The 16,023-nt window shown below is 37.7% G+C and overlaps 1 protein-coding gene across 1 annotated transcript; it reads left to right on the top strand.

Moving 5' to 3' along the window:
- The first annotated feature begins 12,912 nt into the window (after window positions 1–12,912).
- On the top strand, window positions 12,913–14,796 carry LOC149816102 (non-specific lipid transfer protein GPI-anchored 10-like). The gene is made up of 2 exons (XM_089988041.1): window positions 12,913–13,237; window positions 14,666–14,796. The coding sequence occupies exons 1-2, from the start codon at window positions 12,913–12,915 to the stop codon at window positions 14,794–14,796; spliced, it is 456 nt and encodes a 151-aa protein (XP_089844167.1).
- The last annotated feature ends 1,227 nt before the right edge of the window (window positions 14,797–16,023 follow it).

The raw sequence follows: 16,023 nt of genomic DNA, 5'->3' as shown, positions 1-16,023 counted from the left end.
AGTGGGTTGAGCAGGCTGGACTCTAGAGAAGTAGGTTCGGTGTTACTTGACCTGCGTTAGAGTGATTAATGGATCCTCTACGCGCCCATGAATGGTGATGGGGGTGAGCAGTTACTGTCATGTTGTATATAACCGATCGCTGGTTATATTCAATCCCCACCACTCATCTCACTTGAGAAATCTTGGACATGTAAAAATGGGGCCTACCACACCTTCATCAAGTCAGATGTGCGGTGACGATGGAATATAAAGTCATACAATATCACATTTTCCCTCCACATTCTCAATATCCTTTAGAACCATTTCCTTCTTTTTGCAGCCCTCTCAGACAAGGTGCCTTATTCTGGTCAATTTACATATAGAGCCTAGCTAACCTATAGCAAATTTATGTTTATCCACCTTAGGTTTCAAATATTAAAAAAAAGACCTTATTTTTCAAGAATTGATCGATTAGCCGTTTAGGCTTCTCTCCCATGGTGACAAACATTAAAAACGGCCAAATATCGTTTTTCAAAAACTTGCAAGAATTTGAATTTTTTTCATAAATAATGGATTTTTTTGGCAAAATCTCGACAATAAAAAAATAAATTAAAAAATAATTTTTATAAGAAAAACATTAATAAAACTTATTTTAAAATAAAAGCACACTTTTTTTTATGATAAATAGCCATTTAAAACATAAATATTGTGTTTACGCATTCCTTATGAAAAAAAAACTGGGCCACAACATTAATTACTCACTGCAGAGGCAAGATCAGGTGCATCACATTGCACACACAAAATGTGCCACTGCACCTGAGCGCCACACATCTTTGGGTACCTGTGAACTGTGGGCCCAACAGCAGATGTCTGGCAGCGGCACACTAAATGTGTGAGATGTAATCGCACCTGATCCATACTCCTCACCACCTCTAGGACGTGTAAGAAGATGATGCATCATGAGTCATGACAAAGAAGTATCACTGATTTTACCCATGTGCTCAGCGGGGTCTTCTATCAAGCTGAAGGCCCAAGATCGAATCCCATTGGTGCATGGAAGCTGCCATTGCTTTATCACGATTGGGCACGTAAGGCTGGGTGGTCGTGTCCTTAACCCGGAGTTTTAATTACCTTGCAGGAAGAGGTTCCAATTAAGTGACCCAGTTTTCGGATTTTGCAAACTCTTGGCTATTCTTATGATGAGGGATGTTGCACATAGCCATACTACGCACGCAGAGATTTTCTGTGTTTGTGTTTAGACAGAAATTTTTGGTGGCCCGTGCGGTTTTATGGGCTGTTACGGAGTAAACTTACCGACCTTGGCTAAGCAGCTAAGCATAATTCTCTTGTTCATTTTAGTTATTAGGGCTACTTTGGGTTAGATGGCCTGTCAAGCTCTTACCCTTCAGTTAGCAGTTGAGAAAATGGGAGATATTGATCAAGCATTTTCACATGAACGGGTCAGATTCAGTTAGAATGTATATCACCCAATTGCGGCCTAATTGGATCTTTCACTAGAAAGTTGAGCCAAACTCGGGTCATTTGACTAAGAAAATTGAAGCCAATTAATTAGCGCATTGTCTTCATATCCAAATTCACATGTGAAACAGTTTAACCAGATTTCAATCTTTATTTGCTCTATTTCATATTTTTGCTGCTGAAAACGCATCACTGTGGGTGGGCTTAAGGTGTTCAAGATGAGGGCCGACCAGAGCTCGACACTCGATGAGTGCATCCCTTTCCCCATGGCTGAAGCAGCAGCCCCCCTGGTGGGCAAGAGGGTGGCTTTAGGGTTTTATGCTGAAAGGTGTGACCACTATATATAGTTTGAACACCTTTTGGTTGAGATTGGTTCGAGTTGAGCTTGAGCAAAGCTCGGCTCGTCTAGAGCTGAATGCCTTTAATTTATTTTTAAGTTTTTGAAAATCGTGTCAAAAGCTTTTTTGAAATAAGTGAAGACAATGGGATTTGAACTCACTCCACTTCTAGTCGGAGACTTAAAACCTACTCATTAAGTGAGGACCTTTCTTTATAACCATATTATGAACAAAAAAAATACATATATAAAGTCTAATTTCTTTATATACTTATGTGAGCCCAACTTATTCGGGCTTATTGAGCTAGACTAACTGATTAAGCTCAGCTTGTTTATTTTTTTTGAATGAATTTGAGTCGAGCTTAAACGAGTCAATCTTGAACCAAGCCCGAGCTAGCTTGACTGGTTGTGCATCCCTACTTTCTCTGCAAGGTGAAGCCAACATAAGACCAGAGAGGTTCCAATCATCCCTATGTCATCCCCCATCTTCATAACCCTCTCAAATCTCATAATGCAAGTTGTTTTTTTTATCAAATCTGACTTATAACTGGATTCAGCATGGTTCGTGTAATAAAAATAAACCCTTGGATTGTATTTTTCAAAACATTTTTTAAACCACAAAATTTTGTGTTTAATTCGTCAACCATTGATTTTTTGAATCGCCAAAAAAACATTAACACAAGTCGGATTTCTAATGTCAATCTTCACTAAGATCACATCTGGTGGAGTCCGATCTGATTAAAACAACTTGCATTAATGAAATCACAATCTGATTAAAATAACCGATTTGACACAGAAGACTATTCATAATCAAAATGGGGGTAGTACTTGTGGGGTTTTTACACGTGGCACAATAAACATTTCACCCCTCACCCCTGCAACAACAGGGCGACTGAGCCAAAATGAGTTATCAGAAAAGGTAGAGGGTCAAGTCACCAAAGTCAAGAGTCAAGTTGGTGATGCATCTCGGAGGAGTTCACATTTGATCACCAACCATTTACGAAATGGATGTCATGCACATATAGTAGGAATGAGACATCCTCCTAGTTGTTGGCAAGGGCCATATCACATCATATGGTTCTGTTGTGCAATTCTACACATCAACAATGAGGTCGGTTTTATAAGAATACATCACCATTGCTACCTGACTGAATACCTTAATAAGTTGGTTTGTAGCTCGGCTCAAAAATTGGGTTCGGTGAGCCAAGCAACAAGCCAGCTTGTTAAGGTATCCAGTCGTCCCAGTACGATCAGGGAGGGGAAGCTTGGTTCAGCTTGGCTCGAAAATTGGGTTCCAGGAGCTAAACTACTAGCCAACTCGTTTTAGGTATCCAAGCCAAGTACAAAAATGGAAAGCTTGACTTAGCTTTCACACACACATATATATAATCAAAATTTAAAAACAATTAAAAAAAACAAACTTTAAAATAAAAAACAAGAATGCCCTATGGTGCCAGGCCGGTGTAGGGGGCTTACCACCAATCCCAACCAGACCAAAAGCTTAGCTCCACCTCCTTTACCAGCCCTATAGTGCCACCCCATTATCGAACATATTAGAAGGTACAACATGGCTAAAACTCGGCATTTATTGAAGGACAAGCCGTGAAAGCCTTTATCAAGCCTTGAAGTTTTTAAGTAGCAAGGACTGCAATTTTCCGCCGGTGCTTATGCTTTTCCTTCTGTTGCAACTCAAGGTCACTGTCTTCTCCCTGGAGTCCACCATGACTGACCAAATATCCTCTGTTCATGTGAAGGAATAATTCGTTATTTTTTTTTAAAAAAAAGATGACAAATAATTCATGTAGATATCATATGTATCAAACAATAGAGGAAGATAAAAAATGGGCATCCCTTTTTTTTTCATGAAGGACCGGAAAACCACCCTCTGGATCAGCGACCTAGTCGTGCTTGCTAAACTTGCCGTACTTATGTTGTTGTCCTGACAGCGTAAACCCGTGGTGCTGCTGGTGCACCCCTTGCCCTAGGGAGTCGCCAAGCTTCCGCTGAGCAAGGGTTTATCCCTTGCCCTCATTAGTGCAAGGGGCTGTCCCTCATGGGAATGGAACCCTGACCACCCGCTAGTGGCCAAGGCCCCCTCCACTATGCCAAACCCTTTGGGGTTAAAAGAGAAGATCTCATTAATGTAAAATAAAGAGGAGTTTTTTTTTTTTTGGAAAGGCATGCTGGGGTTAGTCCAACCCCTACCAGTTATACAACTATACCATTGGGTTTTGAACCTGCAACGTCCCAACACAAGGTGACGTGCACTAGCTGCTCCTACCAGACAAGTGGAACCCCGTTGGTAAAATAAAGAGGAGTTACCATCCATTCTTGATAGAACTTGAGACACCCTTTGCCTTCCCTCTTCACACCTCAAATCTGCACTCAAAACAATCACCTGTTCCTGCTTTCCAAACACTATTATAATATCATTTCACACACACACACACACACACAAAAAGAGGCGGGGGAAGGGGGAGTGGAGTTTACCACAGGCATAGTTAGGGACTCCACATATGCAAGAGTACTTGAAGAAGGAAGTTCCTTGATTGCTGCACCCTTGGACCTCAATTGGAGGAGCCTGTTTTTAGCCCAAGAGATCAACATGGTGCTGATATTGGGAATGCATGGTAATGTCCCTTCTTAGTATTGCAGTTGGCAGCCCAGAGAGAGAGAGAGAATGGGAATAAAGGAAAGCGGTGCTTAGACAACGGGGCTTTTAGGTTCTAAAAGTCAAGTTTAACATCTCTTACCAACCTCTTTGCACTACAATATATAATTCATGAGCAGTATTTTCAACCCCAGCCCTTTGGATGCTTTTGGATAACTTTAGTCTTGAAAGTGATGGGGCAATTATCCTTTTGGTAATCAAACAGACACTAGTTGCCCTGTTTATATCAGATGTTCTCCACCGAAATAAATAAATATTTTACACTGTCCTTATTGTTGTAGAAGCGTTATCATAATTATTGAGGCAACTTAATCACCAAGAGGTCCTTACGGGGTACTTGGTGCAATCACACTTGCAATATTGATAGGAGGGACCAAGTTTTGTGTTTGCATAGTCATCTTGATTTATTGGCCAAATCAAAGAGCATGACTTTCAAACAATGACCATGCTGACTTTTGAGTTTTGACCATAGTGGCATTGATACAACAAACCTGGGTAGGGATTTGAGCTCGGCTCGAACTCGTTCAAAAAAAAAAATAAATGAGCCAAGCTTGAACAAGGGTTCATGCTCTGTACACGTAAATGAGCCACTTGAACAGACAGTTCAGCTCGAAAATGAGATGACTAAGCTCGTATTGGTATAAAAGCTTCGGGTCCCCTTGTCCACCAAGAATTACACCTAGCTTCGGCCTCACGGCAAAGGATGCATACCCATGAGTTTTGAACTTGTGATATCCATTCAGCTTGGTCAGAGTCGCCCCTACTAAATGAGTAGAGCCCTTGTGGTCACAAAAATGCTATTCATTTAGAATTTTAAATGTTATGACTTAAGTTTTAGTTGGAAGAAGGTTCACAGTTTAACTTGAATGTACCATGAGACACAAAGAACCATTCTTCAAATCATGAGTTGGGGAGCTTGAAATTTTTATAAGGGTGCATGTGGACGCACCACCATTTGTCCAGAAACAGGGATAAAATTGGGAGATTGCATATGGGGGCATAGAGGCAATATCCCAACTTATCCCTCATTTCTAGATAAGTTGGCATATCCAAACACTCCTTTGTGAAAACAGTTCTCTAAATAGATTTCAATTACATGCAATTTGAACTACATCAATTGAATGATTGTGCTGTTACCGTGACGGTTTCAATGCGGACCACCGTTGCCATTGACTCATTGCTCAGCACATCGTTTAAATCGTTAAAACTGTCTGGTCTGGGTTGGATATCTGGCCGACCAGAATCCACCTGGTTGGGTGTGTTAAGCCCCACCAGACCCGATTGTCTAATTGGTTGTCCTTGATTTAGCTTTCCCAAGCTCGGATCCAGATCCTATTCGAGCCAACATATCCGAGTTGGTTTGAATATTTCATTATTAGTCCACATCAGAATGTATCCATACCCAAACAGAAATCCGATCCGTTTCCAAAATGCTCATACGTTGTTAACCATCAGTAACGGAGGAGTGTTTTCGGGAACTAAGCTCTCAGATATTTATAAAGAATAGCTCAACTTTTTTATATTACATTTAGCCACCTGTTTTTTTTTTCATCAATTTTCAAAGACACACTTGGTCCTCAAATCAATCCATGCATATTGCGAACAGATCGGATCAATTTGCGTGATTCAACCATTCTTTGAACTCAGAGTCGCTATTTTCAAAATTGATATGATTTCGTAATATAGTAAAAATACTAAAATATCAATAAAACATGATTTTTTTTTTAAATATTACCTACTTAGGTATTATTTTTTACATTTTTAAAGTTTTTTTTTATGCTCAATAACTTTCTTGATTTGTTATGATTGCTATAGGCATAGAGTGGGACAGCAATACTGACAAAGTGATCCAAACTGTTGAATCTCGTCTTGCACTGTGTCTAAGTCGTCGCCATTTGCGCATGAGCAGCAACTGACAGTTGTGGTGATGCCCCAATATATATATATATATATATATGAAAACTAGAAATATGAGCATTTTCAACACTTTTTTTGCAAATCCAACTATGTGGATGTTCTTCGCAATGTGAATTTACTAAGAATCAACCATTGAATCGTGCATTTTCGATGAAAAATGTGGTTTTTTAAAGCTTGAATATTTATGAAGATTATGAGTCATTGATTTTAAAGCCTTAAAAAATCTTGCTTATACATGAAAACAGGGTTCTTATAAAAGTAAGCATGCACATCATATTTGTATGGTTAGATTCAAGAGAAAATAACAAAAAATCCATGAAAATCATGGTTCACACTCATATTTTTGGTTCTCATATTCTATCGATTATATATATAGGAAAACTGCAACATGTAAACTAGCAAAATATATAAACTAAGGTTTTCATAGGTTTTTTTTTTTTTTTGCAAATATAACCCTGCATATGCTTTCAACGTGGTCCATTTGAAATTGACTATTAGATCATAATGGGATCAATAAATATGATTTTTTATGCTTGCATATTTATCAAAATTTTGAGTAGTTGATTTTCAAGCCTTACAAGATCCTCTAAAATTCTAAAAAAAATCTAAAAAAAAACCTTTGAAAATATCGATACATACTGATTTACATATTTTAGTTACCCTATATATATACACACACGCACGTATTGAATGCCCAATCCTCAAACGCACACTGCATCTTCAATTTTACATTTTTTGCTTTTATTTTTATTATTTTTTGTTTTTAGTGGTGGTTCTGCCCATCGCTAAAGACCTTGGGCGGAAAACACCTTTCAATGCTACCGCTTTTCCACCCAAGGTCTTTAGCGGCAGTTTCGCTCACTGCTAAAGAGATCTTTTTTGATAAAAACATCATTTTTTTATTGCTGATCACGCATATCAACAACGGATAATCATCCGACAATCTTCAAACATGTAAAGTGTTGATTATATAGTCTAATTAAACTCTCACTCAGAACTGGATCACTTAATGGACCTGTCTTCTTGCCCGATAAAACCCAGGTTAAAGGCACATTCACCAAGCCTTAGATGCCTCAATTATAATTGATGATGCATGAAATGCATATCAATTTTATTCATAATTCATGCATTCATATACATTTTCAAGGATAAAAACTCATGTTTATATAGAATTAGGTGTAAAGGAGCTATGGTTCAAATTTCATTCGAATCTGAGTTAAAATGAGAAAAATAGAGCATTTTTAAGTTTTTGAAACGGTTTTCAAGGCAAGGCAGATCTTGATCCGACCCAAGGGCCTACTTTTGGATCATGGATTAGTTTTTAAACTAGGTTAATCCAATCTCCAGTTGATCCAAAGTCCAAAATAGAAAAAATTGCAAGAAACCCTCTTAAAAAGTGGCACCTAGCAAATATTTTTATTTTAAACCTGTTTCTGAAATATTAAAACTTTGCAATAGGTTTAAATACTTTGAAAAATCCCTAGCAGAGAGTGTTTGACTGTAGAGCTGATGCTCCTCCCCTCCCTTATTCTTCTCTCTCTATCATCCATTCTGACTCATTTCCTTCTCCCTAATTTCTTACTCTATCCTCCACTTTAATTTGTAGCCATTTTTTATTCCCAATGCTCACCTTGTTTTTTTTTTCTTGGCTTCATTTTCATTGTGCTTTAACATGTTTTACCTTGATATTATTGCTGTATATTTTTTGTAGGTTGCAGCTGTACAAGTAGCATCTTCAACTCGAATTTGGTTCATCGTGTACCACACATAAAGATCGGTTGTGTTCTCTCTTCAGCCAGTCTTTCGTCTTTGCTTCCACCATGTGTCTTCCTCTTCATACCTCAGGTCCTACTTTGAAGCAACAACCTTTAGAAGTGCAACAGCAATACCAAGGTTATGTGAGGTGTTGTTTTGCACCAAAAACCGTTCTTTCTCCCTCCAATTCGTCAGACAACCCTTGAGGTGAGTCTTCCCATCTCGTTCTTCTAGTTAGATCGAGTCAAGTCATGTCCGGATGCAATATCATTTTATGAGTTTTTTAACAGCAGTTGCAGCATGTTGAAACCACGTTTTTGATATCCTAAGATTGAGTTTTGTCATTTTTTTTCATGTACAAAATTCTGTTTTTAATTAGATTGTCAATTTAGTAAAAATTATTATTTTTTGTTATCTTGTAAATTCTAGTTTCAAGGGCTATCGTCTTCTCCATAGAGGATGACATCCATTGTTGGACCTTAGAGCTATATTAGTTTAGTAAATTAATCATTTTTAGTAAGTTTTTACATTTGGATTCATTGCATTTATGTCATAGCAATTTTAGTAGTCAATAGCTAACTAATCTAGCATTTACATTTTTTTTAAGCAATAGCTATTCACGATTTTATTATTCTATGCATCAGTAATTCTAGACATTATATAGATTAGGTTTTAGTTTAGTTTAGTTTAGTTAGTATAATTTGAATTTTTGATTTTTTATGAAGGGTATTTTTGAAATTTAAGAGATAGGAGATTTTGGTAGTTAAGATGGCTTTCCAAATCTCATGGAATTTTATTTTGGAAAGCTTGGGTCTTCTTTGAAGACCCAACCTTGGAGTATCTTCTCATTGTCCAAATAAGTAAGCTGATTCAAAAAAATGAATCACCTTCCTTAAAAATTGAAATTTCCGATTAAAGAAAGAGATCGCCTCTTAATTAGAGGTTTTTTAGGCAAAAATATGTGGGTCCATTAGAGCTAACGGTTTTTTACTTTGACAAGTCAATTTCCTCTAAGGCAAGAGCATTTATGGGCCCCATCTTAATTCTAAATTAGCCTAACCATTTATTAATGATCATTCTCTTAGTTAGGTTAGCATAATATACAAGATTTCATATTTCATTGATTTAAGAGAGCTTGACTTGGATATTTTTACTAATTGCATGTCATTTAATAAATAGTCTTGCATATTAGTTAGGTTAGCTAGTCATTTGTAATTAACTTTTTCATTTTTATTTCATTATTATTTAAATATTGAGTAGGTCCCACATAGGAGACGGTTCATAGTATGTAGCATTTAACTTCATTCTAGTGTGTTATTGAGGTAAGTGTTTTTTCTATATGCATGTTTTATATTTCATACCTTTTAATTTTTATAGTGCTTAAGTAAGATTTATATTGATTAATATTGATAATAGTTGAAGCTTGTGCATTAGGTAAGTCTTGCATTTATATTTTTTATTATTTCATGATTAATTAGGAATTAAGATAGCATAGTAGTTATTTTCTCATTTTCTTTACTTACATTGTTATTAGTCTTTTCATTTTAAGTATAGTTTGAATAGGTCCCATATAGGGGATAACTGACATCTAGATGTATTTACATTAATATTAGTTTACACTCACTATTCATGTTAGTGTTTTATTTACATGTTGCCTTAGAGTTAATTCGTTGTTTCCTTCAAGATAACTTAGGATTGATTTTTAAATTTAATTTTTTTAGCATAATTAAGTTCTATTTACTGTGTTTTAGCAGAGTGTTAGGACTGATATGTCTGTTATTACATGTGCATAAGGTTATTAGTGCATGAAGTGAATGATCCCTAATTGTTTTTTAATTGATTTTAAGAATAAAAAATTACAGTCTTTTGCATTCATCATTTTATATAGATTTTCGTGGAGTTTTAAATCCAAAATGGTTCTATTCTCTTCATCCATGTGTCCTCCAAGTGCAAACCAAATTTTAACTCATTTAGAGTTAATTTGGTCAGTTTTTTAAGCATTTTTCAAAAACTGGTTTATTAGAAGATTGAATTTCGGGACAGACCAATTTCTAGATTTTATGTATTCTTGAAACGCCAATATCTGGAGATTCTGAACAAATTTCTAGATTCTGTAAAAAGGGTCTGATTTTTGCATGTTCAGAAATCCAACAAATAAATTTCATCAATTTTGGATTCCATTTGACCCTTAAAATAGTCTGTTTTTGAAAGTTTGTTATAAAGTTATTCCTGCATTATAGTGAGGGCAAAACATGCAATTTAGTAGTTAATTAAATTTATGTGATTTTTCATAGTTTTCTGCATATTACATATTTTGATTAGAGAGTTTAGTGTAATTAGTATTAGAATAAATTAGTTGTTTTCTTAAAATTTATATGTTAGTGTAGTTTTATTTAGATTGCAAATTAGTTATCGTAATTATTGTTAGAATTAATTTTAGTTATTTTTTTGAATTAGTTAGTAATTTTATTAGCTAACTTGTGATTTTTATTTTCATAGGTTTACAAGCATATATTTTTTTAGTTAATTTTTTAGTTAACTTGTACTTTTCATTGTAGACATTTTGAAATATTAATAAAGTAAAGTAATTAGTTTTGATATTGAATATTATCATATTTTCTATGAATTCGACCCGTACTCACCATGCCTGTAAAAGTTCATTTTTTATATTTGGTTGCCGATTTTTCAAAATATTTATTAAATTTTTTTTTTAAAAATTATCATTGTAAAAAGTACAACCAATGATCAAGCAACAACAGCCCCCATGTGCCAGCAGGATTCCATCCTGGGCCTTAGCATGACACATGACCCCGTTGACAACATGGACAACCAAAAACAAAATATTATATTTAGAGGCAAACCTTTTGCTCCTACTTTCAAAATTAAGCTTTAATTTTATGAAATTCTTCATGTGGTCATAATTTTCTTGAAAACTATCAATTAGAGGCCTCAGTGTGATTTTTTTTGTTTTCCTGTTTAAAACTGAAAAATACTCATTTATTCTCGTAAGAAAGAAAAGGGTAAAAATTTTAAATTGTTGATTATGAGGTATATTATTGTAAATTTGAGTTATGATTTAACTTGGATTAATAAGCAATAACAAAGGCAAGTTCTTTTTTGAGAGAAATTAAAGTCAAGTTCTTCTTTTGACAGTTTCAGGGAAAACAAAAGCCCTTATAAAGAAATTCAGCAATCGTGAGGCACATTTTTAGAACTAGGGCCAAAAGGTTGGCCCCTAAAATGGGTTTTCCAAAAGAAAACAATGACTGACCTAGGGATCCAAACAGGTCAGATCCATGATGGAGGTTTTGCAATTTTTTGGTTGTTCTGGATCCGCTTCTTATTCAAACCTTCCTGTACTTAGCTGTTTCGGGTCCTAACGTTTCGCATCCCTACACTGGCCACCGGCATGTCCAAAATCGGGGCCAAGTTGGGAATTTACATTTTACTCGAGAATGCACTTTCCCATCTTATCTGTTTTCTGGATTAGTAGGTAAAACCCAACAGTGGATATGCCCATTTTTTTGAGACAAATTAATACGATAAGTTTGGATGCCACATTTACGTTGCAACGTCCCAACTTAATTATAAGGTTGCAAATGGCTCCGATCCAAGAAGAGGAATTTGCGAAAGTTGGCTGTCCCCGATCCTAACAGACCTGACTCTCCCAATGTATTTTGGGATCCGAAACCCAAACCGTTTGCATCCCTACTTAATTATCCTAATTTCGAGGGTAAGTAGGGATGGCAGTGGACCGGGGTGGGGGACAAGGTCTCCACCCTCGCCTCGTCTCAAAATCTGGACCTCCATCACTGCCTCCATCCCCATTTCATGTTCTCCATCCCCGTTCCAAACGAGTCCCCTCGATCCATTACCAAAAGATTGGGGATGGGGATGGGGCGGGGCAAGGCGGGGATGTGGACAGGGATGGGGCAGGGTGGGGCGGGGTGGAGACAAGCATAAGTTCATCCCCGCCTCCATCCCCGTTTCATATCCTCCATCCTCGATCCAAACGGGGCAAGGCGGGGTGGGCCCCGTTTCCCCCCGGTCCACTACCATACCTAAGGGTAAGTTGGTGCACCGAGTCCCACTTTGGTGCTTTTAATATCAAACCGGGCAATGGCCACCATGTTGTCCGCTTATCTTTTGGGTATTCCTAACCAAGTGGCCCTAGTCGTTGACCTTTCGAGTCAACCCGCATCGCCAGTTCGATTGTAGGGCTGACAATGGGTCGGCTTTGCGTTGGGTATACGACCGGAGCCAAACCTGACCATTTCCGCTAGGGGGACTCGAATTGACCCTAACCTGATCCAAGTAAAATGTGGGCCGGGTTTGAATCATAAACCCCGCTTTACCCAAGTATTTCCAATGTATTTTTAACTAAACTATATATATTTTAGACACCAAATTTTACAGGTCAGGTTTGGGCTTACATTTGTTGGACCTGACATTTCTCGAACTGGGATTTGTTGTTTGGGTGGGTTTGGGTATGCACCCAAATGGATCGGATATCCGAATTGTAGAGAGTTCTGATCGAATGCATTGGTGCAACGGTCTAACCTAACCAAGAAACTCAGACCGTAGTGGGCTTCAAATGTTAACGGCTCGTACGTGGTGGGAAAACGCTTGCAGCATGCACTCACTCACACCAAACCAATGCCTGCGAGCACAGGAGGCCTTAATACATGAACTCAACCCCCTTCCATCTCAAACCACCAGCAAGATTTCAATGGCTTCTTCTTCATCCTCTTCATCTTCCCTTTCCTCAGCCACCATGGCCCTGTTGGTGTGGATCATTTTGAGCGCCTTGGCTCCGATGGGCTCGACCGACCTAGCATCTGACCGTGCCGAGTGCAGCTCGCAGCTGCTCATGCTAGCATCTTGCATGCCCTTTGTGCAAGGATCCGTGCCATCCCCGGCTCAGGCATGCTGCGACAACGTTCTTCACCTTTACTCGGACATGCCCAAGTGCCTTTGTGTCCTCCTGGAGGATGCTTCGGACTTGCAGAGCGGGCTAGCGAGCTTGGCCATTAACCAGACCCTGGCTCTTCAGCTGCCCATGCTATGTCAGATCAATGCTAACATATCAAGATGCCCAGGTGTGTGCCTTGACCAAGGGTGGCCTTTGTAGTGTTGGACAAGGCTCAGTTGACTTGATTAAGCCTTTGAGTCCATACTACCCCTTTTTCTTGGCCTAAAAGGACCACACCACCAGTTTGGTCTGGTATTCCATAGAGATGAAGATGGTCCTAACCTTCAGTGTCTTATAAAAGTAAATGATATTTGCTATAAGCACTTCTTTTTTTTTGGATTTATAACCCGAAGAAACCACACCCGGCATGAAAACCTGGTCGCACTCGCTCAGCTTGTCATACTTATGTCGTCGTGCCGGCAGCATAAAACTCTGAGGCTAGGACCCCTGCCCACCCTTTCTAGAAAAGAGCTCAATTTTCTATGAAAAACCTTTTTCATAGAAAAGAGCAAACAAACACCCCTTAAGCGGAAACTTAGCCAATGATGGCCTAAGGTCAGGTCTGGGAGATGAGCAGCCTAAGCCTTTGTGCCAAGTCTTCCCAAGTCTTGCGGGTTTGGTGAGTCATTCTAGCCCACGATCCAAACTTGCCACAGGTTGAGATCAATCGAACAAGTCTCGGTTGGTTCAATTTGTTTCCAAGCATTCTTGGTTTCAATTTGCATTTGGATAAAAAAATCTGTGACTAACCAAATTCTCTCTTTGTTACAAGGGTTGCTTCACTTGTCACCGGGTTCGCCCGAATCCAAAGTTTTTGGCCGGTCCGACTCCAATGCTGCTACACCCGCACCAGGTATATTACATAGTTCATCTTTCTCTCACTGCGGCAAGCTATAAAGACTAAGATCAGCCTTGAGAATTGACCAAAGTTCAACTCAACTCTTAGTGGCGATTGATTCAACTTAATATATATGGGCTTGCTGAAACGAGCCCAATTTTGGGTCATTTTGTATCTTTTATGCACATATGGTCTTCAAAGTAAGAAAGAGGAAACCGTAGGACCATATTTGTTATCCAAACAGCCAACAGGGCAAATGAATTTTGCAGCTAAGTCCATGTCATGTCACAAATATCTCCGGTATTTTGAAAATATAGTGATTTTATCATGATATTTCAAGGGATAAAATTATATTGAAAAAGCACAGTATTTTCAAAATATTGCCTATTTTGAAAATATTATGTATTTTAACCCAATATATTGATATTGTCTTTCAATTTTTCTAAGAAAACACTTTTATTTTTCCGAAAAATATTGCTAGATTTTCGCTCACTGATATTTTTTCGAGAACGAGATTTGGCAATGTTCCATACAGAGTGCGATTTAAGCCTAGAGGTTTTGAATGAACTTATGGAAACCAGTCAATGTGAAACTCCATGGTTTGTTGGATTTATATAAACTGTTGTGTTTAGTATGAAATGGGTCCAGTGTAAAGATGATTTAAGTGCAAAAGCTTCTCTTGCCTTACATTGGATTTCTCATCTCCCCATGTTTCAGTTGAATCGAGTGCCATACCACCTGTTGCTAGCACCCAACATGGACCGAGTGCAGGAATGCAAGTGAAGGCTGACACATTGGTGGTGCTTCTGGTTGCAATGTTAGCCTTGGTGCAACTCAAAGGCCCTTGAATTCTCAAGATTGCTCCTGCCTTTGAGATCTGTTGCTTGTTGCATGTACTTGCTGGAATACACTCTTTCTGTCTGTGTGTGTTGTTTAAGTCTGTTAAGTCCGAGCTCCTACATCGCCTTTGACTCTAAGTCTATGTCAAGTCTAAGCTCCTACATCGCCCTTGACTCTAGGTATGCTGTGTTTTGTGTGCTTGGATTTTGTTTCTTCCATGTATAAAATATAAATCCTGCATTTGTAGGTAGTCAAAGAAAATGAAACCTTTCCTCAAGGGTACGTTTGGAAGCAAGAAAAAGTCTCATAAGAAAAAAAAAGTTTTTGCAGAGTTTTGATATAATAAATTTTCAAAAATAAATTTTTGAGAAAAATAAAATGAAAAATCTTAAAAAAATGATAGAGAGGAGGAGGAGGGTAGTGGTAGTGGTGGAGTTTCTCCAATGCTGTTTTTAAGGAGGTGGGTGGTAGTTGTGGTGGTGAGATGGATGGTGGTAACGGATGATGAAAAATCATTGTGGGGAGGGGTGTTTTTCAGGAGGTGGGTGATGGTGGATGGTGGTGGCGGTGGTGGGATGTATGGTGGTGGTGGTGATGGTGAAATGGTGGGTGGTGGCCGTGAAGTGTAGTGAGATGGGTGGTGGGGAGTATAACTCACCATACCATTTTCTCTTGGTAAGAAACATTCTTCCACCTTTTTTTCACAGATGAATGTTTCTTATAAAAAAGTGTACTTTTTAGAAACTCTTTCAGAGAGAAATTTTCTCATTTACAAGATTTAAAAAAATAGTACAATTTTTTTTTTTACTTTGTATTACTTTTCCTACATCTTTCTCACTTACAAACACCCTAAAAGTTATCCAAATCTTTTGATTTTTATCTGCAAACATATTACAAACTTTTAACTTTTATATTAATAACATTAAGAAAATTTTGGACAAAGAAACTTTGTAAATAAAAAGTGAAAACGCTCTCAAGTACACTAGCGTCAGAAAAAAAAATGTGCCGCTTTTTTTTTTTTAGCTAGCCAAGGGAAAACCCAGTTTTGCAAAGAACTACTCAAAATTTGAACCATTACATTGAACCACCTACTCAAACTTCTAAATACCAGCCTGAAGTATAAAGTGACATTTTTGTTCTTTTTTTAATAAAACAACCATTTTTACGTTATCTTATTCTCTATTTGTTCAACAAATAAAGAATGAGGGCATTTTAGTTACTTGATTTTATTAAAC

This window comes from Nuphar pumila, chromosome 14 (assembly GCF_984573655.1).
Source record: "Nuphar pumila chromosome 14, dmNupPumi1.hap1.1, whole genome shotgun sequence".
NCBI lineage: Eukaryota > Viridiplantae > Streptophyta > Magnoliopsida > Nymphaeales > Nymphaeaceae > Nuphar > Nuphar pumila.
This window is presented reverse-complemented; position numbering and strand designations above follow the sequence as displayed.